The sequence below is a fragment of the Dama dama genome, chromosome 32 (genome assembly GCF_033118175.1).
Source record: "Dama dama isolate Ldn47 chromosome 32, ASM3311817v1, whole genome shotgun sequence".
Lineage (NCBI taxonomy): Eukaryota > Metazoa > Chordata > Mammalia > Artiodactyla > Cervidae > Dama > Dama dama.
The window spans coordinates 43400524-43425869 of NC_083712.1; the positions used below are offsets into that span (position 1 = coordinate 43400524).

General features: G+C 41.2%; 1 protein-coding gene across 1 annotated transcript; it reads left to right on the forward strand.

Moving 5' to 3' along the window:
* FNTA (farnesyltransferase, CAAX box, alpha) lies at window positions 1–23522 on the forward strand. The gene is made up of 9 exons (XM_061134922.1): window positions 1–195; window positions 2495–2580; window positions 10516–10630; window positions 13900–14004; window positions 18463–18589; window positions 20677–20825; window positions 21337–21399; window positions 22451–22622; window positions 22892–23522. The coding sequence occupies exons 1-9, from the start codon at window positions 8–10 to the stop codon at window positions 23012–23014; spliced, it is 1128 nt and encodes a 375-aa protein (XP_060990905.1). The 5' UTR covers window positions 1–7; the 3' UTR covers window positions 23015–23522.
* The last annotated feature ends 1824 nt before the right edge of the window (window positions 23523–25346 follow it).

Below are 25346 nucleotides of genomic sequence, written 5' to 3' on the forward strand. Positions count from 1 at the left end.
AGCAGTGATGGCGGCCGCCGACGGGGTCGGGGAGGCCGCGCAGGGCGGGGAGCCTGGTCAGCCGGAGCCGCCGCCGCCGCCCCAGCCGCATCCTCCTCCGCCGCCTCCCCAGCCGCCGCAGGAAGAGGCGGCGGCGGCGTCCCCTATGGACGACGGGTTCCTGAGCCTGGACTCGCCCACCTATGTCCTGTACAGGTAACGCCCACGGCAGGCCGTCTGGCGCCGGAGACCCCAGTCGCCCGCGCCGGGCTGGCTGGCGGGGCGGCCGCGGCCGGCGCTGTGGCGCGGCCTCGGGAGCCCGGCGGCGGGGGTGGGGCCCGCGCCGGCCTTGCGCCGGGCGAGCGGAGGTGGTCCGCGGCGCTGGCCTGCCGTGGTCCGGAGCCTGAGGGCTCGTGTGCGGTGGGGTTGCTGGCAGGGAGTGATTTCCTCAAGGTCCTAGGCTGGCTCGCTTTGGGGACGGGTCTTCCCTGTGGGTTTTTGCCCTGCCGACACGCCGAGAGCTCGCCTGAAGATTTTAGGGACCCCAGGACAGCGTCGTCTTTCAGCGGTTTTAGCGCCGAGTTACGCTCTGAGGATAAGAAGGGGGTGACAAACCCCGTTACTTGTCTCCTCGCCGCCCGGGCCGCGGTGTCAGCGGCGCGCTGTGTAGGGCGCTGCCTCAACTTTCTCGCCTTTTCCTCCCCGACTTTTGCCCGGCACTCGGTCCGTCCCCATCCCCATCAGTCGCTTTCTATTGGTCATGCCCATTTCACTCTCCCCCCCCCCCCCCAACCCCAAGCTCCACTTGAACCTGCAGAGTCGAATGACAGACAAATCCTTTTCTCGCGTGTCTTATTTTTCCTCCCGTAATTCTAGGTACAAGCCCCATCCGATGGCTGATTTGCCTAGATTTTAGGAAGCGAGTTTGAAAGGCACCTCTCCAGGTTGCGTCCTCGAAGTTAATGTGTTCGAGCTCTCCGTTGGTGGAGGTGGCCCCCACAGCCCTCAAGAGTTCCTCACCGAGGCGTGCGATAGTCGATAGTCGGGTTGCCTCCCTGAACTGTGTCAGATTCCCCTGCCCGAAGCTTTCTCGTGAAGTGAAAGTGAAAGTCTCTCAGTCCTGTCCGGCTCTTTGCTACCCCACGGACTATACAGTCCATGGGATTCTCCAGGCCAGTAGCCAGAATACCGGAGTGGGTAGCCTTTCCCTTCTACAGGAGATCTTCCCAACCCAGGGATCGAACCCAGGTCTCCCGCATTGCGGGCGCATTCTTTACCAGCTGAGCCACCAGGGAAGCCGAAGAATACTGGAGTGGGTAGCCTTTCCCTTCTCCAGGGGGTCTTCCCAACCCAGGGATCGAAACCGGTCTCCTGCATTGCAGGCGGATTCTTTACCAGCTGAGCTACCAGGGAAGCCCTAGCTTTCTCATACCGCTCTTATCGAGGTCTCACACCTCAGGAAACGCACGCTTTCCACTGCGTTTCTCCTTATAAAATGGACACAATTTTAGAATTTGTCTACATACCACAGAATTTTTGTTGCCCATAGCTGATTAATACACAGAACTGAAAAATGGGCAATAGGATAAGACTATAGGTAAAAGAGTGGTTAAAGAAAATTTGGTCACCCTGAGCAGTTTACACAGCAATGTCTATAGGCACCCATTGTTGCCACTATAATCTATTTTAGCTTTGATAATGAGAAGTAGTAGTCACTGAATATTTGCTATATGCATTTATTAGATGCTGTGTTTATAACGTACAGCATATATACTTCAGCATACAATAATATTATATAGTACATTTAGTGTGTCTACTGTGTAATACATGCTAATTGTATAGTGTATATAGAGCATATTTACTATGTACTGTATGCTTACTATTATGCACGTTTTCAGCGCATAACGTTATCTCAAACCTCCAGATAGCCTTCTAAAATTGGTTGGTAATAGTATCATCTCCATTTTATAAATGACAAAATTGCTGCCCAGAGAGTTTAAGTAACTTTCTCAAGGTCACAATAGCTAGTTCAGTGGTAGAGCCAGTGTTCCACAGATTCCAACCTCTACTGACCACCTGGACCGCCTCTTGGTGTACAAGCAAATGATAGTGATTACTTTTATTTTTAAATATAAGTTTCTAGTTATTTAGATTATTCAAATAAAGTGTTATTCAAGTTTTTAAAAAATGTTGATTGACTCCAAAGAGTCTTATTAGACCAATGAATTGGATTGATTTCTAATTTAAAACTATTGTGTACTTGCTACAGAAACCTACTTTTGCATTTAGGCAAAACTTTAAATTAGAAAACTATTGATTTAAATTACTTTAATTGGAAAATTATTCACTTTATTTTTATTTCAAAGTTTAATATTGTAAATCAAAATGATAGACTTGTTCATGAAGAATCTCACCAAGATGTTAAAGTGTAATCATTGACATTTTAAAGAACGTCAAATTTCATTTTTTCTTTACATGCTTGAATATAATCACTGAAAAATATCTATATTTTCAGGGACAGAGCAGAATGGGCTGATATAGATCCAGTGCCACAGAATGATGGCCCCAATCCAGTGGTCCAGATCATTTATAGTGAGAAATGTAAGTTTATTTTTTATTGGGGAAAGGCCTGTAAGTCAAATTAGTAGCAAAATTGAAATTCACAACTATAGATAGATGACAGATTTTTGTCTGATAAAGGTCTAAATGACTTAAACTAATCTTGTGGGGGTTTTGTAATTTACTTTCATGATGACAAATTTCATTTTGTCTAAACAATGGACATACTCTAAATATAAGTCCTAAATGTTACTTTATAATACATAGTAGCTACTATGTGATTGTGCTTTTCATTTGCTATTTAATCTGTACATAAAATTGATATTGTATCCCTATATCATATCTTCCATAAAATCAATTACATGTGGATGAATGATTTTCTCTTTTATTTAGAATAAACTTTGGTTGTTGAAACATGAGCATTTTGAACTATATTTTGACTATGAAATGTTTGACTCAGTTCGAATGCATTTCTGATATTAAAGTGAGTGGATTATTTTCTTTGACAAAGTGTTCTTTCATAATGAATGTGGAATGCTTTGTAAATTGAAAACCATGCAGATGTTGTTATTCTTCAAGGAAAGGATAAACAAAAGAGAATGCTTGTTTTGTAGTTTTATGTATGTGTGTGTATATATATATGTTTCTTTCAATTAAGGCTCTGTTATCCGAAATTATTCCTCTTTTACAAGGGAATTTTTTTTTTTTACAAGGAATGTTTTTACATTTTACATGTTTTTACATGTAAATGTTTTTACATTTTACAAGGAATGTTTTTTCTGATTATAGGGTAATGTCAAGAAATGTAAAGAAAGAACAATGGTATGAGAGTTTGCCTTATCAAATATGAAAGTGTACTACTAAGCTTAGTTCTTAACATGTGGAACTGGTACAGAAATAGATTAACAAATAATTAAAAATTATCAGTGTAGGTAAGAACTTGATAAAAAGGACATTTCATATCTGTATGAAAGATGGATTAATCAAGTAATGATTTTGTTACAGTTACCTGTGCATTTGGCTGTAAACAAAGTTGTATCCCTATATCATATCTTACATAAAATAGATTACATGTGGATTTAAGTTCTAAAACAGAACTGTAAACATACTAGGAGCAAATAGTGTAATCTTTCATTCTTAGGGTAAAGAAGGAATTACTAGGCAAGATGTAAAACTCAGAATTGATTGAGAAGATCAGAAGGTATGAAACTGAAAAGCTTCCAAATTATGAGAGAGATTATACGTGAAGAGATAATTCACTGGAAGAAATAAAAATGTCTGTGAAGAGCTAGTAACCTCACCAGTGATCAGAGAAATGAAAACTGCAACTTTTCCAGATTTGTAAGGCACCTTATGGAAACTTACACAGCCATACATTTCTCTCTCAGTTAAAAATAATAAAATATTTTTTGCAGGGTTAAAAAAAACCAGCATTTTTAATTCTTAAATATATCATTATTAGAAAGCACAAAGGAAAAGAGAAAAATGACCCATCAGTCAAAACTGATCTATGAGTGTATCAGAATTTTTCCTTTGTGCAACGGAAGACACTGTGAGTAAGTTAAAAGGCAATCAGCAGTGTGAGAGAAGATGTATAAACAGAGGATTGATACTCAGAACCTTGAAAGGGATTTCTAAAGAAAAAGAAACTGGCAGACTAATCAAAAAATAGACAAATGGTATGAAGTGGCACTTCATAGAAGATGCAATTTCATTGGCCATTAAATAAGGGGGAAGAAATCCATTATCATTAGAAATGAGAAATAAGCTGTTTTGTGATGTCAGATAATTGAGAAGTATGAACAGATCTATAGTTTTCAGGTGGAAATTTTTGTATGTTTAGCCATTTTAGAAAGCACTGTCATGTATATATTTAGTGCAAGTGGGAAATTCTCACATCTTACAACCTTTAAGTGCTGCTTCTCATGATTCATTCTGGGTTCACTCTGGCTTATGACTTCAAAGACATGTCCTTGGACTTCCCTTGGTGGTACAGTGGATAAGAATCTGCCTGTCAATGCAGGGGACACGGGTTTGATTCCTGGTCCAGGAAAATCTTACATACCTCAGAACAACTAAGCCCATGTGCCACAACTGCTGACCCCAAGCTCTAGGGCCCAGCCTGAGCTGCAGCTACTGAGCCTGTGTGTCTAAGGCTCAGCAACAAGAGAAGCCCGAACACCACAACCAGAGGGTAGCACCCACTCTCCACAACTAGAGGAAACCTGTATGCAGTAACTAAGACTCATCGCAACGTAAAAAATTAGTTAAAAAAAAAGACATATCCTAGGAGGCTAAGAGCACAGACTTCAGAGCCAGACCACCTGGTCCAGATTCTTAACTGTGCCACTTTACTGGCTCTGTAACCTCGAACAAGTTATTTTACCTCTCGTACTTCTTGTTTCCTCTGGTGCAAAGCGAGAATAATAGAAGTAACTACTGTGTGTATGTGTGTGTCAGTGTGAGTGTGAGAGTCGCTCAGTCACGTCCGACTCTTTGCAACACCATGGACTATAGCCCGCCAGGCTCCTCTGTCCATGGAATTTCCCAGGCAAGAATAATGGGGTGGGTTACCGTTCCTTTCTCCAGGGAATCTTCCCAACCCAGGGATTGAACCTGGGTCTCCTGCATTGCAGGTTGATTGTTTACCATCTGAGCCACCAGGGAAGATAACTACTTTATAAACCACCAAGGAAGATAAGTGAGTGAATTATGCACGTGAAATAATGAAACAGTTCTGATAACTGTTAAAATTCACAGTAATTTTTGAAAAAGCAAAATATTGGAAACCAACTATATATTTGTGTTTTGAAGAATAGATAAATGTATCGTCATACAATCGTGTGCTGTATAATCAGTAAAAGGATCTTGGGTGTGTGTGTGTGTGTGTGAGGTGTTCAGTCCTGTCTGACTGTTTGTGACCCCATGGACTATAGTCCGCCAGGATCCTCTGTGCATGGAATTCTCCAGGCAAGAATACTGGAGTGGGTTACCGTTTCCTTCTCCATCGGATCTTCCTGACCCAGGGATCGAACCCGAGTCTTCTACATTGCAGACAGATTCTTTACCAGCTGAGCCATCAGGATCCAAGAGGATCTTAGGTCTGTTATAATAGGGACAGATTGTGGAAACAGTATTGAGTGCAAAGGGGGCACATAAGTTTTAGAAACTTTAAGTATGACAGTATATTAAATTTGTAATTTTTAATAAAAAGACTTTTAATATAAAAATTTAATATCAGAAAAATCTAATAAATATAAACGTCTATTTATTAACCCAAAATAGCATTGACATGTAAATTATGCCATATCCACTGTATGGAAAAGTGTACAAAGAATGACAGAGATGTATATACACAGGCATAAAAGGACACATCACTGAGGGGAAAAATGCCAAAAAGCAGAATGAAAATGTTATACCAACTTCATTAAAAATAAACAAGAACAGAGCTGCATTTATCTGCTTGGAAAAATGTCTGGAGAGACATGTAAACTGGACTGGTAGCAGCCATTCCCACTGATACAGATCCAGTGCAGTGGGCAGCAGCACCAGATACCAGAAACTTCAAGTGCTTTTTAAAGTATCACGTGCTCATTGTGGGCTTCTGAGGTGGGGCTAGTGGTAAAGAACCTGCCTGCCAATGCAGGAGATGCAGGAGACTCTGGTTCAATCCCTGGGTTGGGAAGATCCACTGGAGGAGGGCATGGCAACCCACTCCAGTATTCTTTACTGGAGAATCCCATGGACAGAGGACCCTGGTGGGCTACAGTCCATAGGGTCGCAAAGAGTTGGACACAATTGAAGCGACTTAGCAGGCACACACATGCTCATTGTAGAAAAATTTGAAACGTTACCTTCAAAAGAAGAGTCTCATCATCCAGAACTCTAACTGCTGATAACACTTGGTACATAGCCTCTTACTCCTCAGCAAATACATTTCCACAGAGTTAGGTTTGTTTCTTTTTTTTTTTTTAATTAATATTTATTCATTTATTGTTGGCCACACCACGTGGATTGTGGGATCTTAGTTCCCAACCAGGAATCAAACCATGCCCACCCCCAGTGAAAGCATGAAGGCCTCACCACTGGACTGGTCAGGAATTCCCTCCACAGAGTTAGTATGTGTGCACGTGTGAATGTAAAATTATGTGTGTATACTCTGTATATGTCGTTAATGTGTTACAAACATTTTGTTTCACATTTTAAAGTGTTTTGGAGCTTGGTTCTTAATGACCACATAATATTCCATAGTTATGTACCATTTATGTTTCTAAATTTTACTTTGGTGTAAATTAAACTCAGCATTTTAAAGATAGTGTTTAGAAGTAGATGATCTTTGTATGCTCGGAAAGAACTATAATTATTTGTGCTCTCCTCTGATAGTTTGACTTTGGGGGTTGTAGTCTAAGGACACAACATACCTGTGTGTGCTTGCATGTGTGTGTGCATGCTGAGTCGCATCTGACTCTTGCCACCCCGTGGACTGTAGCCCGCCAGGCTCCTCTGTCCATTGGAATTTCCAGGCAAGAATACCAGAGTGGGTTGCTATTTCCTCCTCCAAGGGATCTTCCCGACCCAGGAATTAAACCTGCGTCGTCTGCATTGCAGGTGTATTGTTTACCACTGAGCCGCTGGGGAAGGCACACACATAAATACATTCATGTGTATTGTTTATTTTCTAATGAAAAGTCGCTTAAAGTAGTGATTTTTATGAAACAAAATTGAAAAAAATCTACATCAGCAGTAGCAGCAGAATGGTTAGGCAGATTAGGATATATTGACATGCATACTGGCCTGCTAAAAGTTTATGAGCTCTTGTCAGTAATTGGAAACTGGTATGCTATAAGAAAAATAGCATAACATGTCCACATAGATTTTTAATTGCGGCAAGAGAAGTATGGGAATATTTAGCATCTGGGTTTTTTTAAGCAGTCTGTCTGGGGCCTTAATCCGTTCTCTACATTGTGCTGTGATGTGAGGGCATTTCAACTGCAGTGTCTCCTACCTAGTTCATTGTGACTAGTGGTATGGTCTTGGGTGTCAGACTAGATTTGTATATTTAACCTCTACCTCCAAAGTACTCTGGGCCACGTGAACTTGTGAATCTCTCTAAGCCTCAGTTTCTCTTGTGGAAATGAGAATAAAACAAGATAAAAATTGTCAAGGTCTAAAGTTCTGTCAGTTGAGAGGCTGGCAAAGATCAGAAATTCTGATGCTGTCTCAGTGAGGATGTGGAAAGTACAGGTGTATCCATGCCTTCCCGGAGGCACTGTATATTGATCAAACCTTTCTTGAGAGGTTCACCTGGCACTGTCTGTCAGCACCAGCCGTGCACGTACTCTTGATCCACGTGTATAGCCCACGGAGGGGCTGAATTCGCACTTGTGCACAGAAGAATACAGTGACAGGACAGCGAAAGAAGGAAAGCCGCTTAAACATACATTGACAGGGATGAATTAGATACAGTGGCCATACAGTGCAGTGCTGTGCAGCTGTTTGAAAAATGCAGTAAGCTTTGTAGTGGAATGCAGTGGAAAGTTATATCTTCTTCCCATTCTTGTCCCTCCAACTAGTATTATTCATAAATAAGCATATATTGGGCTTCCCTGCTGGTCCAGTAGGTAAGAATCCATCTGCTAGTGCAGGTGGGTCTGGGAGGATGCTGCATGCCACAGAGCAGCTAAGCCCACACGCTCTGGAACCCACCTTCCACTGCAGGAGTAGCTGCAATAGTGAGAAACCCAAGCACCATAACTGCATGACAACCCAGCACGGCTGTAAAAAAATAAATAAGCAGATTTTTTTTTTTACCAAGCATGTATTTTAAATGAATAGCTGCTATTATGCAACTTCCTTTTTTCATTCAACAGCATCTTAGAAATTGTTCCACTTCAGTATATACCAGAGCAGCGTTGTTACTAATAGCTACATAGGGTTTTGTTGTATGGGTGTATCACGAGGGACTTACCTCATTCTATACTAATGGAAATTTCAGTTTCCAATTTTTCTTGCTTTTTATTTCTTATGTTATCAAATACTCTCATAAATGTCCTTGGATGCTTTGGGCACATACAGGAGTTTATTTGTAAGAAAACTTAACTGGATTAAGAACCAAGGTCAATGAATAGTCAGTTTTAATTTTTAATAGAAATTACCAAGTGGTTTTCTATAGACGTGTACTAGTTTATATGACGTTGAATAATGTATTAGTGAACTTTCAGATATTCTGGATTTAGAAAAGGCACGGAAACCAGAGATCAAATCGCCAACATCCGTTGGATCATTGAAAAAGGATGAGAGTTCCAGAAAAACATCTACTTCTGCTTTATTGACTACACCAAAGCCTTTCACTATGTGAATCACAACAGACTGTGGAAAATTATTAAAGAGTTGAGAATACCAGACCACCTGACCTGCATCCTGAGAAATCTGTATGCAAGTCAAGAAGCAACAGTTAGAACTGGACATGGAACATCCCCGTTCCAAATCGAGAAAGGAGTATGTCAAGGCTGTATATTGTCACCCTGCTTATTTAATTTATATGCAGAGTATATCATGTGAAATCTGGGCTGGTTGAAGCACAAGCTGGAATCAGGATTGCCAGGAGAAATATCAATAACCTCAGATACGCAGATGACACCACCCTTATGGCAGAAAGAGAAGAACTAAGGAGCCTCTTGATGAAAGTGAAAGAGGAGAGTGAAAAAGTTGGCTTAAAGCTCAACATTCAGAAAACTAAGATCATGGCATCCAGTCCCATCACTACATGGGAAATAGATGGAGAAACAGTGGAAACAGAAACTTTATTTTTTTGGGCTCCAAAATCACTGCAGATGGTGACTGCAGTCATGAAGTTAAAAGATGCTTACTTCTTGGAAGAAAAGCTATGACCAACCTAGACAGCATATTAAAAAGCAGAGACATTACTCTGCCAACAAAGGCCCATCTAGTCAAAGCTTTGGCTTTTCCAGTAGTCATGTATGGATGTGAGAGTTGGACTCTAAAGAAAGCTGAGTGCTGAAGAATTGATGCTTTTGAACTGTGGTGTTGGAGAAGACTCTTGAGAGTCCCTTGGATTGGAAGGAGATCCAGCTAGTCAATCCTCAAGGAAATCAGTCCTGAATATTCATTGGAAGGACTGATGTTGAAGCTGAAGCTCCAATCCTTTGGCCACCTGATGCGAAGAACTGACTCCTTGGAAAAGACCCTGATGCTGGGAAAGATTGAAGGTAGGAGGAGAAGGGGACGTCAGAGGATGAGATGGTTGGATGGCGTCACCAACTTGATGGACATGAGTTTGAGCTAGCTCCAGGAGTTGGTGATGGACAGGGAAGCTTGGCGTGCTGCAGTCCATGGGGTTGCCAAGAGTTGGACACAACTGAGCAACTGAACTGAATGTATTAGTGAAAAAAAGACAGCCCAGAGCGAGAGTGTGATGTGATCTCATTTGTATAAAAAAAAAAAAAAGGAAGATAGAATTAGAATCACCTGTATATGATAGGATATATTTAGAAGGATATACTAGAATCATTCTGCAGTTGCTTCTCGGGAGAAGGACTGGGAATTGAGTGGAATGGAAGCTTAGTGTGGAACTTTCTGCTGTTTGAGTTTTCTGTCATGGTGTGGATTCTTTTTTCAGTTTAAGAAAGTGATCAAAATTTGAAAAAAATAGCCAAGTGAATATTTGAGTGTATGCATGCTTAGTTTTTCCTTAATACACAACATCGTTGGGGTATCTGGATTCTGGCATCAACCCCGAATGTGCAGTAAGCTCGGTCACATGCATTGTGGCTGTGACAAATTCTCAGGTTGGCGGTCACCATCGCTGCACTTTTTTCTTTTGCTTATTGTTGTAAATCGTATACAGGCAATAAGATATCTTCCTCCTAGACATAGAAAACAAACAACATTTTGTACTATAGTGGTCGTTTTAAACAAGAAAGACCGTCCTAATGCAGTTGTGTGCTCCGTTTCTAGTTCAGGACGTCTATGATTATTTCCGGGCTGTCCTGCAGCGTGACGAGAGAAGTGAGCGGGCTTTTAAATTAACCAGAGATGCTATTGAGTTAAATGCAGCCAATTACACAGTGTGGTAAGACACATCATCATTATTTCCTGTCTGAATGTCTGAGGTTTTCATTTGGGTGGCTTTTTTTCTTAACTTTAATTTTTATCAAAATAATAAGTTACATAAGAGTTTAAAGGTCACATTGAATGAAAAATAGCAGTCTCTGCCCCATTCTTTCTCACTACAGGGTTCCACTCCCTGAGGTAACAACGCCTCAGTGTTTTTCCTTAAAATCTCCTCTATAAATAACATGCTTGGTTGTTTTTAATTTTTTCATTTTAAATATTAGTCTTGCTATGGAAGACACAGAATTAATCTCCTATGCTGTCTCCATCACAGTTTGTTTTCTCTTTACCAATGAATAACTTGTCTTCCCAACTCTGCTCCTGTTGAGTGTCTCGTTCCTGCTGAGCACAGTGGGGACCCTTCAGCGGATTGGGGCCCCGCACCTCAGGCCCACAGCTCTTCCCTGTCTCGTCCCTGTCTTTGAGATCCCACACTTATCCCTCTCCTGATGTACTCTCTCATTTTATAGACCAGATCCTTGAAAACTTAAAAAGGATGTATGGGAAATCGTTACTGAGATTTTTTTTTAAGTTTTAGAGTGTCTTTGGTCTCTTCTTAGCTTTACTAATAGAATTCAAGATTGAAAATCATTTTCCTTCAGGTTTTCTAAACTATCCTCCTCTTTCCTTCAGCCTCTATTGAGAAGATCCTGTTCCTTCATTTTAACCTTTAACTTTGGGGGGTGGAATTTTTTTATATTCTTTTGATAATTACTCCTCTCCTCTGTTCTTTCTGGAACGTTTTTTAGTTGCATGTTGTAGTTCTGACACTTGTCTTTTCTTATTTTCAACTCTCTTTTTATCTGCTTTTGAGATACTTCCCCAACTTTATCTTCTGTCTCTTTGGTCTGCACTCTTTTTTTTTTTTCCTAACGTGTATTTATTTATTTGGCTGCACTGGGTCTTAGTTGCAGAATGTGGGCTCTAGTTCTCTGACCAGGGACCGAACCCATGCCCCCTGCATTGGGAGCATAGAGTCTTAGCCACTGAACCACCAGGGACATCCCTGCACTCATTTTTATTTTACAAGAGCTCTTTTTTTGTTCTCTGGGTATTCTTTAGTAGCATTTTGTTTTATTTCACGGATGGGCTATATTTTCATTTTTCTGTGTTTTTGTTTTGGTCTCTTTATTCCATGTACACATTTTTCTCAAATGACTGGTAGTTCTTGACTCTCCTTTCACACCTACAATGGAAGCAGGAAAAACCTGCTTTGGCATCCCTGCGTGTTGCACGACTGGTCATCGAGAGGGCTTCACTGTGAAGTTCCTGGAGGAGGGGCTGTTCTGTGTGAAATCTTCGCATGTCAGTATTTCTGGGTCTTTTCTCTTGGCTGGTTTGTGTTTTTGAGGAAGAGCTGTCGGAGGAGTGCCCGTTTGGCTGCTCTAGTTCTGGGGGTCAGTTCTGGCAGGGAGGTCGGGCAGGGTGGGGTTTCTGGCCTGTTGTTTGTGTCACCGTTTTAAATTTCCTTGTTTCCAGCCTTCACTTCACCCTGCTTTGCGTAGTGTCTGATATTTCTTTCTGCTTCTGATAGTTCCAGAAAATAAAGCCACTTGTCTGTTGTCGAGGTTTTTTAGGAAAAGCCCAGTCCTCCTTCTCCGGCACGTTTTCTTTACTTGCACATAGCACGCGTCACTTCTGGTCACTGAGGGCATGTGGGATTTTCCCCTGCCAGGCGGGTCTCTGTGACAGCCCACAGGTGTCCTGTAATTTAGCTTAACTAATGCTGTCTGCCTGGGGGTGGTGTTGGACTCCGCAGGCTAAGGGCTCCGTTCCTTAGCTGCCCGCACCCCTGCTGGGCTGTAAGTCAGAGGCTCCAGCATCCACTCCTTGGGGCCGACTGATTTGCGAAAGCAGCTCACAGAAGTCAAGAGAAACACTTAGGTTCACCAGCTGATTAAAGGATCTGATAAAAGATGGAGACCCACAGCCAGGTGAAGAAGGACATAGGGTGGGGTCTGAGCAGGAGCTTCTGTCCTCCTGGAGTGGGGGTGTGTCACCCTCCCGGGGCTTGGGTGTGTTCACCCACATGGAAGCTCTCCGAAGCCCTCCTGCTGGGATTTGATGGCGGCTTCCTCATGTGGGCATGATCGCTTATGAACTCATTTCCAGTCCTTCTCCCCTGTCTAGAGAACGGGAGGTGGGGCTGAACATTCTAAGCTTCTAATCAAGGCTGGTCTTTCTGGTGACCAGAAGCCTGTCCAGAGTTGCCTCTGAAGAACTTGGTGTTTTTATAAGTCACTCAAAACTGTCAGTTTGCTGTCTTCCATAGTTTTGTTGATCTCTTGCAGTTGCTCTGGTATCCCCTCATCCCTGTGGATTTATGCTTTTTCTTTATTGTCATTTTTGTACGATCTTATTAGAGGGTGAAGTTTGTCTAGAACTGTTAGTGTCGTCTTCCATTACTTTGTGTCTCAAATACGCACTTCTAAGCTTGTAAGAATTTCTTTACTACATACAGCTCACAGCAAATTAGAATTTATTTAAAATTTCTAAACTTATTTGCTGTTTTCTTAAAAACAGTACACCTAAAATTACCCTATAAACCAAACCAAATATGTATGTGCTCTGTGCAACCTAATTTTCTTTAATTATAATAGAAATGCTATCATTTCTTCTCTTTAGCATTTCATTTTAAAAGGTAACTTAAAATAGTTTTTTTTGGTCTCTTCTTATATACTGAGTTGAAATATTTTGAGATTTTGAAGTAAAAATAGACCAGAACTAATGTCTTTAGAGAAAAGGTTTTATTTAATGGTTTGACTTTACCTATGAAGAAATTGAAGAGAAGCTTGTTTTCAGTTATAAGTAGCATTATTATGATGGTTTTAAAAGTAAAATATTTGGTAATATTTGTAATGAAATTAGTGTATTAAATGCATAATGTATCTAAATGAGCAAGTTATACCATGTGAGGAGAGAGAAGTTTTTGATTCTTGTGCAGTAGAAGCTAGTAACCAGCGTATTACCTGAAAATAATCACTGATTGGTTGTCTTTTCTTCTTTCTCACACCTGCTGCATTTCACTGTTTTTTCTTCAAAATTCTTGATTCTTCCAGTCACCAGTTGTACAAGTTTGGACAACCACAGGCTGTTAAATTCCTAACTTATTGGTTATATAGAATACCTACCAGAAACGTGTCTGTGTTGTTTTTTGGCTTCATTTGATGCTGTGCCTGGCAATGTATGTGGAGTAATGACACTGTGGATACTTATTATTTGCTGTAGGCATTTCCGGAGAGTTCTCTTGAAGTCCCTTCAGAAGGATCTACATGAGGAAATGAACTACATCTCGGCAATAATTGAGGAGCAGCCCAAAAACTATCAAGTTTGGTAAGATGAACACAAGAAGGAAATAAGTTGCTGTGCTAATCAGTTAGTACCTGCCAGTGGGTGACAAAACCATAAGGAATTGTTCATTTGTTTACAGTCCTTGCACCGGAGCTAATGTCACCTGTCTTACAGTGTTGTTAGGAGAACTGAGATGAATTTTTGTTTAGTGTGTGAAGTGGCACTTAACCCACAGTTGACCCTCAAATGTTTGCTGCCATGATTTAAGACTTCGACATTAACTGTAATACTGCCAGAATCAGGAAAAAAATTTGAGCAGAAAATCTATTCAGTTTTCTGTTCAGTTTTCTATTCAGTGTGTTATAAAAGGAGTCCCTGGTATTTGGTCTTTTGTTCATTTGTTTATTAAATTTTTTTTTTATTGATGCTGGAGATACAAAGATGAATGAAAGTCTATAAAGGAAAGCAGATAATGAAACCAATTATTTTACAGAGCAGTGTGAAAAGTATAATAGTAGAGCTCTTACAGTATGTGTTCTAAAAATTAAGCTCCTGACTTAGACAAGAGCATGGGTTTTATCAAGGAGGGAGGAGCAGGACACAGTGGAGGAGGAGAGAAATTTGGAGCAAGAGGATAGAGAACAAATAGGAAAGAAAGGCAGAGTCTGGACGGTTCCCAGCATTTAGTGGGCCCGCATGCATGGAAGCGACCGTGGTGGTGGAGGTGATGGAGGGGGAGGCGGGAGGGAAGGGGCGGCTGGGCTGCCGGGTCCTGGTGAAGGAGAGGTGGCCCCGTGGTGTCCGTCGAGAGCTGTCTCCACTCTGTGCCGCTGACTGCCTGCTCTTTCTTCAGGGTTGCCGCCATTTGTTTTTTTCCCAGTACAGTGACTGACACACACAGTGTCCTGTCTTTATGCCTGAAATTTAAGGATGATTTCTGCAAGGAGAGACTGCTGAGGCCAAGAGAGGACTCTGGGGAGAAACATGAAAGGGCGTGATGCTCTCAGGGAACTCCGTGTGGTTCCATGTGGCTGGTGGGCCTTTGGGGAGTCCTGCAGTAGGAGCATAAAGAGCCTCACGGACACTGACAAGGGTTTGGAGTTGACCTTAGCCACAGTGGAGAGCTTCTGACAAATCTTAATCTAGGAAGTAATGTGATTAGGTTTGTGTCTCAGGAGGTTTACTCTGCCAGCAGCTGGAGGATAGCAGAGTACGCCCGGAGTCCTGGCGGGCCGTTGCCATGTGGGGGTTAGGGGAGAGAGTGTGGTAGGGCTGGGGAGATAGAAGGATACATGTGAGAGAGGCTTTGGAGACAGAAGCAACAGGTTTTGAAGTTCAGCTTCTCACGGGAGTGGTGGAGAAGAGTGATGTCTGTATTTTGGCTTGACCATTGGGTGAATGGTGGTGCCAGCCACTTGGGGAATTTTGAGGAAAAAAGCAGCACATTTCTGGAAAAGAAGGGTAGATGCAGGATTGGACAAGGAGGCTTTGATGTGCTGATAGAAAACCTGGCTGAAACTGCCCAGCGAGTGGTTGAAACGTGTCCCTGTTTGGTTGAAGTCACAGCTCTGGATGAGGATGCTCTGGGAGAATTAGAGGAGGTTGGGGACAGAACATGGGTGAGCATTGGTGTTCGAGAGGCAGAGAAGTGGTCCAGGATGACCGAGGGAGGAAACCAGAAGGTAGTGTCCTCACAGAAACCAAGAGGAGGGAGAGTTTCTGGAAGAAAGGAGTAGATGAGAGTATTCGCTGCTGCCGAGACGTCCAGGAGAGCAGGAAGTGGAGACGACCCCTGGGTTTGTTCCATAGGCGGTTGTCAGTGAGCCATCCTCCCACCAGGGTGGGCAACTGGGCAGCAGTGAGGTGTCGGGGAGGATGGCGGGGGTGGCAGGAAGAGGAAATGATCCGCAGAGAAGAGCACGCATCACTTATGGGAGATGAAGTTGGTTCTTGAGAAAAAAAGACAGAGCAAGCAGCTTGTCAGGGCTGTGTCTTTTGGGTTTTATTTTCCCAAAGTGGCAAAGACTTCATGATGTGGGGAAGAGTGTTAATGAAAGGGAAAAGGCGAGAAATCTGGAGAAAAAGGGAATAGAGTCAGAGCTTTCTTGGAGTTGGGAAGGGACCTAGCGCACAGGTTAACCTTCAGAGAAGGAACAGCTTCCAGCTGTGGACCCGTGTGCAGAGGGGACTGCTCTCTGACCCGGTTGGGTAATGATTATCTGCATAGTCAAATACTGTCCTTAAGAAAGAGTATGAACCAAAAATAGATACTTAATCTTCTCAAACAGTTACAACATAGTAGATCTGAGAGGGAGAAACAACATTTGGCAAGGCATGGAAGTGATAGCTATTGCAGATTTCCATCTGTAGAATTTTAAACAACTTTGCCTCTGTCACTTCTTTCTTTTTGAGGAGATGATGGTTATATTCCTGAGAAATTGCATTTTAAAAGTTATTTTAGTAAAAATGTGTCTAGACAGTTTTCAGTCCCTCATTTAAAAGTTATTTTACCCTTCGGAATAAGGTGCTTTTATATAAAAGCTGTAAAAATCCAGACAGGAGTTCCCTGGTGGTCTAGTGGTTAGGATTTGGGGCTTTTCACTGCCATGGCCTGGATTCAATCCCTAGTCAGAGAACTGAGGTTGCACAAGCATACGGCATGGCCAAAAAAAAAAAAAATCCAGAAAATTACCTGAAGAGATATATAAACTATGTACTATTTTATCTTTAAAAAAAAAAAGTGTCCAGACATCACAAGCTTTCTCAGCATTTGATTACATGTAGTTTTTGCTGAAGAGAAGTACCTTCCTTCTCTGGATACTGCAGACTCTGTCATTAACACATTACCACCTATCATTATGAAAAACAAAATACAGTGCCACCCAGAGTAGTGCTATTGGCAACCCAATAGTTTTTAATTGCAGTACACTTTATTTTTTAATTTTCTAAATTCAATTTTAAAATTTTACTTACTTATTTTTTACGGCACTGAATCTCCACTGCTGCACATGGGCTTTCTCTGGTTGTGGCAGGCAAGGGCTACTCTTCATTGCCCTGTGCAGGCTTCTCACGGCAGTGGCTTCTCTTGTTGCCGAGTACAGACTCTTGGGCAGGTGCGCTCAGTAGTTGCACTTCCTGGATTCTAGAGCACAGACCCAATAGTTGGCTCACAGGCTTAGTTGCTCCACAGCATGTAGGATCTTCCCAGGCTAGGGATCAAACCTGTGTCCCCTGCATTGGCAAGCGGACTGTTATCCACTCTAATACCAAGGAAGTCCTGCAGTGTGTTTTAAATTCCCCACTCCGCTAGTTGCTATCATAACTAGAATAGTATAAGTAATTCAAATCATGTATGCCAGTTAATTGCACTTTTTATTAAATTCTTAACCATGAAAACTTAAACTGTAAGATTAACCCCTGTATTTAACTAATGATCTTTAAATCATGGAACTTCTTAGTATTTTGCTCTGAGAAATCATTTTGACATGGTGGAGGAATTAATTAAGTTTTTCCTGAATTATAGAATTTATCAGTAACCTGGAAAAATAAATTGTGACTAGTGTTCACCGACTTGTAAGTCTTCTTAAATAAATTATTTAGAAACCTTTCCCTCTGGGATCTTCCTTTTGGTAGAATCTTACCTTAATATTCTCTAAGATGAAGTTTTATATTTTCCATGCATGTGGAGTAGGTCACCCATTAAACATTAAATCTTTCTTTACTCGTTTTCTCCATCACCCCTGCTCATTTTAATGTAGTGAATATTAATGGTTTTTAAAAAATAGCTTTATTGAGAGATATAATTCACATATCATACTGTTTGCCCATTTAAGGGGTATATATGTCCAACCATTACCACAGTAAATTTTGGAACATTTTCACTAATAGATTTTTATAAATATTTCAGCTAAAGAAAATTATACAAATAGAACCCGACAGAGAACTCTTAAAGTATTTTCCTAGTACAGAAATTCCTCTTCCGACCAACTTGTCACAGCTACTTGCCAGAGTAGAAGTGAATTCTGTTTTGCCCACGAGCTGGTGAAATAAGCAGTTGCTTGAGTGGCGCCCCTTCGGACTTACGGAAAACCGACAGCTTGTTGGTTCACAGACGGGCTTCCATACTTGATGAGACAGGATCATACTTCCTGTAGTCAAATTGTGACATCTGGGCATGGTGAAAATTCTTTCACAGGGTATTGCGGTTGTTGAGAGATTACTGTTCTTCCGGATTTAGCTGCATTTAAACCTTTAAGCCCTTGGTACGTGGATTTATTTTACATGCAAATCACTGTTTATTTTTCTCAGCTGTTATTCAGCATTCTGAAATTTTTTCTCTTAGAGTTTCTCCTGTGGTACCTTTTCTTCCCAGTAGAGTCTTGAGAATTAGAGGTGAATTTCTGTTTCTTACATGTCCCTCCACATCACCTAGTACAACACATGCAGCTGATACTTTCATTTTAGGGTAAATTCACATAAAATTCCTTCTGTTGAATTTAGGCATCATAGGCGAGTGCTGGTGGAATGGCTGAGAGACCCATCACAGGAACTTGAGTTTATTGCGGATATTCTTACTCAGGATGCAAAGAATTACCATGCCTGGCAACACCGACAGTGGGTTATTCAGGTATTGCCTTTCTTATTACAGTGTTATTCACATTTTTTTTTTTTTAACAAATAATTTAAATTACTATCAGATTTTATGTATACTTAAACTGAAACACATATAGATCATTACATACAATAATGATTAAGGTGATTAAGAACTATTAAGATATTTAATTAAACCTGACATCCTTCATGTTGGTTAACTTTCATGATCTATTGGGATATGTTGATGAGTAACTTCATATTAAAGAATAATAGTGACTTTTTAATACTTTTTGATTGAGTTTACATCACATACTATATTTGCTAGCAAATTGAATAGAAAAAGTAGTTGTAAGTTTTTGATCAGTTCAGTTCAGTTGCTCAGTCATGTCCGACTCTGCAGCACGCCAGGCTTCCCTGTGCTTCACCAGCTCCCAGAGCTTGCTCAAACTCATCTCCATCGAGTCAGTGATGCCATCCGGCCGTCTCATCCTCTGTCGTCCCCTTCTCCTCCTGCCTTCAGTCTTTCCCAGCAGTAAAGTTTCAGTACAGCTGTTATTTTCATTAACAAGGACATTTTATGTATTAAGGTATTGCATACATAAACCTTGTAATCTGATTTTACAGTAACTATTGAGTATTTTATTTCTGCCTACTTGTTAAAATTTTATGCTAAATCCTGAATAGAAGAAAATAGTTACGACTCCCACTCTGGGCATTTTTATTTGTTCCATCAAACAATTGTAGTGTTGTGGCTTGTGAATTTTTTCCAGTGATTGCTGCTTTCTGCACTATTCATTATACCAAGAGTATTTCACCAAAAGTTTTCAAGTTGTCTTTATTGATTCTCTTCTCTCCATAATTTTTTTAAATTGAAACAGCTTTGTAACGTAAAAATTTATATCTAAATACAATTGTGTATATTTATCTACATGTATTTTAATATAATTTTACCATATATGTGCATTTTTGAACACTTCCTTTTGCTTAATGTATGTAATAATATCAAATCACATAAAATTAATATACAGTAGTATAGGTAATCATTGTCTTATTACTGAGTTTGGTTTTTTCTTCTACGTTTTCACCTTAAAGAATGCATAAGGACTTCCTTCGTGGTCCAGTGGCTAAGACTCTGCCCTCCCAGTGCAGGGGGTCTGGATTCAGTCCCTGGTTGGGGAAGTAGATCCCACATGCTACAGCTAAAGTTCCTGTGTGCCACAGCTAAGAGCCACACCGCCAAAACAGAAAGCAAACCAAAAAGCAGTACACAAGCACTTAGTTAGATATACTATTTTTTTCCCTTTGGATTTAATTTTTAGAACAGTTCTAAAAAGTTGGGTCAAGTAGTTAAAACATCCTTCTTGGTATCTAGATTGTTTTCCACAAGATGGTGCTGAATTACAGCCACTTTAGCTGCTAACTCTTACTCCCTAATTTTTTAGCTGCTAACTCTTACTCCCTTCATTCTTCAGGACGCTTCCCATCTTTCTTTGTGGCTGTGCCCCAAAGCGTGCAGGATCTTAGTTCCCACACCAGGGATCAAACCTGTGCCCCTGCAGTGGAAGCACAGAGTCTTAACCCCTGGACCAGCAGAGAAGTCCCCCATGCCCCTGCCTTTGATGACTTTTCCTTACCCTCCATCTTCTTGACCTGCAGCATCACTCCCTTCCAAATACGTAATGAGTTTGTATCTTCAGTTCTCCCTGCTTAACTTTGTTAAAGTTTTATTTCCGTTTAAAAAAATTTTTTAACTATTTCCTTATGGCTGCACTGGGTCTTTGTTGCTGCATGTGGGGTTTCTCTGGTTGCAGTGAGCAGGGCTAGTCTTCCTCATGTGCAGGCTTCTTGTTTCGGAGCACAGGCTCTAGGCTCAGGGGCTGCAGTGGTTGCAGCACACAGGCTCAGCGGTGGCGGCTCGCAGCCTTTCGAGCACAGACTAATAAGTTGCTCCGCGGCACGTGGCATCTTCCCGGACCAGGGATCGAACCCGTGTCCCCTACATTGACAGGTGGATTCCTATCCACTTCACTAACAGGGAAGTCCTTATTTATTTATTTCTTTTCACTGTTTATAAATAATAGGACATTCCTAATTGAATGTTTTTTTTTTATGTTCTTTTAGGAATTTAAACTTTGGGATAATGAGCTGCAGTATGTAGACCAACTTCTCAAAGAGGATGTGAGAAATAACTCTGTCTGGAACCAAAGATATTTTGTAATTTCTAACACTACAGGCTACAATGATCGTGCTATATTGGAGAGAGAAGTCCAGTTAGTAATTTTCACTTGTTCACTCCTTAAAAGAATATTTGTGTGCCTGCATGTCTCACGCATCAGGATACAGCATAGAAAGACTGCCCCAATCCTACCCTCATGGAACGAATAGGGCAGGATTGTTAGATGAAACTCATAATGATAAATACACAATTAATACTCTGTATAGGAAACCTTTACTTTTAGTGTCTTAAGTTTCTTGAAATATTGTTGGTACTGTAGATTGAGAAGAAATCATATTTCATAGTGTCTGAGAATCTTTTTTTTTTAATTGTCTCATTAAACTTTAGATAACAGTCCCTGATGCTACATTACTTACTCTAGTGCAGGGTTTGGGGCCCAGTGTGTCTAATTTAGATCCAGTAACCCAGGGAGGTCCCAGGTCCACGGGGAGAGGTAAGTGGAAGCATACAGCAGCATTGTGACGCAGCGGTACAGAAACTGTTCCTCATTATTGTCACTGCTGTTTTAAAGTGATACATGTTTGTTTGTGACCTTTTCCTTACAGGTACACTCTGGAAATGATCAAGCTAGTTCCACATAATGAAAGTGCGTGGAATTATTTGAAAGGGTAAGAGGTGGTTTTTGCTTTTATTTTTTAACCTCCTAATATGACGGATCATGGAATGTGTTCCATAATCAGATTCCAGAAGGATACTAAAGAACTCTCCAGTTCTCTGGATCTGAGAACGTGAGTGTAAGAGTGTTGTGACAGCACCCAGGAACAGTGCCCGCTCCCCTCTTCTTTACCCCTAAGCACATGCCAGCACAGTTCTTAGAGTAGTCCACGAGTGAACAGTGGTACAGGCTTAACTGTATTGATGAATCCTGTAGACTCAGAACAGAATACACACACCAGTTTCTGTTCAGCTCAGGATCACAGGAGCATGAGATACATCATTTATAAGCAGATTGCACAGATGTACACCCACTCTTTCTGAGGTCATTGCTGGAGATCTCCTGCAACACATCTCACTCCTTAAATCAGCGTGCTCTCTCTTGCCTGGCCACTGACTCACCAGACCCTTTGTTGAACTTAAATGTCTCCAAGGGAATAAGCCCAAGGAGCACAGAGGATGGAGCTCAGTCGCATTTGGACGTCTGTCAGAGGCCAGGCTCTGTAATGTCTGGAGAGCTCAAGGGATGATTAACCATCTCAAGAAGCAGAAACATCTCTCCTGTCTTTTTTCCCTCACTTTTCAATTTTAAGATTTTTTTTTTTTTAATTTTGTGTGTTAGTTTGAGTTATAAACGATTATCTTTAAACTTCATTATTCTTTTTAGCTAATTTTACTCTGCTCTTAATTATCCATCATAAAGCTCAGATTTAATTTAAAAATTTCATTTTAGAGCCCTGCTAATACTTTTAATGACCTATATGAGAAAAGAATCTAAAAATGAGTGGATATATGTGTATGTATAACTGTTTCACTTTGCTGTATAGCAGAAATACAACATTGTAAATCAACCGGACTCCAAAAAAAATTAAAAATTTTTCATTTCATTTCAACCTCACTCAAAATACTTTTCTCGCTTATATTACAGGGCTCATTTTCTCTTACTCTTTCTACTATTCTTGTTCTTCCCTCTCAAAATTGAGAATCGTTTTATTTATTTTTTAGGATTTTGCAGGATCGTGGTCTTTCCAAATATCCCAATCTGTTAAATCAATTACTTGACTTACAGCCAAGTCACAGCTCTCCCTACCTAATTGCCTTTCTCGTGGATATCTATGAAGACATGCTAGAAAACCAATGTGACAACAAGGAGGACATTCTTAATAAAGCGTTAGAGGTAAGCTGGCAGGACGTGGCACTTTTCTTCTGGAATCTCAGTGCCCCAGCAGGCGTGCCCTTTTCAAAATGCGGTTACTCAGAACTCCATGCCGGGCGCTTCTGCTGCTCAGGACTACACCCACATCACTAGTGCACGTGGTCTGTGACTCTGATGGTCTGTTTCATTTGATCATGACCTGAATTAAGCTGTATTAGCCCAGAATCCCTGTTTGCCCTAGGGACTGAATTACACATTTCCTTTAATGAATTTTTGTTTTTCGTTTTTAGTTATGTGAAATCCTAGCTAAAGAAAAGGACACTATAAGAAAGGAATATTGGAGATATATTGGAAGATCCCTTCAAAGCAAACACAGCACAGAAAGTGACCCACCTACAAACGTACAGCAATAATACCATCTCGACGAACTTGATGGGATGCTTTTATTTTTTTAAGAGACTCTAATGAAGGAGTTAAATACTAGAGCGATCATTCCCTTTGCCTGTGGTGTAAAACGTAATGCACAGGTACTGCTTTTTAACATGAACTAAGTGTGATGCTCCTTGGGTGCTGCTGCTATTCAGACTAGTTCCAAGTAACTTGATTTTTTTTTAAGCAGAGAATTTGGGGGAGGGAGAGGAAACAGAAAGTCCATAAAGGAACTTTTGTAGTCTTATCAACATTTACTCTAACCCCTTAGCATCAACTTCTCCCTAAATGGTTTGTGTGTCAGGATTGGCGGCGTTAATGTTTGCAGGTATGTAAAGGATATAAGGAACTTACCTTCCGGTTCAGAAAGCAGGGGATGCAGTTGGTAGGTCAGAGCTGCTCCGCCACACTCACAGCATCGTGCTCTCACTGTAACCAACTAATGCCAAAAGAATGGTTTTGTAATAAAATTACAGATGTATCCCAAAACAATGCCATGGTAGTTTGATTTTTTAAATAGCATTTAACTGTATACAAGGGACATTGTCTCAGCTTAGAAAAGCAGAGAATATGTTGCTGTAAAACTGAAGAAACCAGAAACGTGACTGTGTTAAATGTAATTAAAATGGGAAGTGGTCAGTTCTCAACTACAAGCAACAGAATTCACTCAAGGTGGTTTAAACACAGAGGGTTTATTGAGGTATATAGATAGCTCACAGAATAATCACCTGGTCTTCCAGAAATACATCCCAACACACCCCTGCAGAGCTGGACCGTCACATTGCTGTTAGCTGGGCTGGGACCCGGGACTGCTGGGTGAGGGTGCCAGCTCCATGTCCGCCTCTGCCACACTCCACATCAGCTCACCTGCCTCCCTTCCCACAGAGGCAGCTCCAGAGGAAAGGCTTTCCTTTAGTGCCTCTGGTTGGAAAGAACCTAAAGGGCGTCCAGCACCCATAACTGCAAAGGAATCTGGGGAATGCAGTGACAGCTCTCCAGCCTCCACAGTTCCGGAGACACGCTAGGAAGGAGCTGAAAGTTGAACAAGCTAGTTCTCTGTAGCTGCACATAATTAAATCTCACCTCACCAATGAAGAATATTTGATCAGTGTTGAAAGCACCAAACTAAAACTAAAGAAATGATATAGTGTAGAACAGGGAATTCCTCGGTGGTCCAGTGGTTAGGGCTCGGTGCTTTCACTCAGCAGGGCCTGAGTTCAGTCCCTGGTTAGGGAAGTAAGATCCTACAAGCCGCAAGGCACGACCAAAAGAACAAACCAAAAAGAACAGTCATCTTAAGAATTCAGAAGAAGAAAAAAAGAATTCAGAAGATAACAATATATTTTTTTTAATAAACTTTTTTTTTCTGGCTAAGGGTCAGTTTGTGTGATATTAGTTCCCCAACCAAGGATTACACCTGGCCACAGAGGTGAAAGTACCAAGTCCTAACCACTGGACTGCCAGGGAAATCCCAATAATAGTATCTTAATAATTGCTGGAGGAGATAATACTCTGTGGGTATTATTGTCAGTTTTTGTTTTTAGACTCCAAAAGTCCCTGATTATATATTTGAAATTTTCATAAAGCATCATCCCTGTATAGACAGTTTCAGAGGTGGTGTCGTTCTTCAACCATGAAGTCATGTCCGGCTCTTTGCAACCCCATGGACTGTAGCCAGCCAGCCTTCTCTGTCCATGGGATTTCCCAGGCAAGAATGCTGGTCAAAGGTGTCATACCGAACAAAAATTGTATAGAAAAGTTCTCAGAAACTACCTCATCAGTGTCCCCAGATGGATTGGATTCAGGGTTGCTGACTCAACAGCCTCATCAAGAGACTTTAATAAAAAGCATAATGGCAGTTCACTTACTTTGAGAAATGTAACAGGCAGACCAGTTCCATCAGCCTAGCCACTTGGCATTTTCTGCCTGATGTTTAACTAAGATGGCAACTCATTTATCAAAAGGTTGCTTAGTGAATAGAGAGTCAAGTGAGGAGACTCCATGGTTTAAATGTACAATGACTTATTTTGATAATCTTCACGAGAGCCATCTCACAGGCAGCTGGTTACAGAGACCTGGGGGTGCACTTTTTTCACTGGACTAACAATTAATGTGATAGAGGGGGCTGCGAGTTCAGAATTCGTTGTTCAATAATACTTGCACTGTGTTGCCATCTGCGCTGCTGGCGCCTTAACTTACATCACAGCACTGGCTCTGAGTCATCATTGTATTCTTCACTGCCTGCACTCATTGAACAATGTAGTTGATGCATCAGTAATTACATATTTTATTCACAATACTTATTGTCTCCTCAGT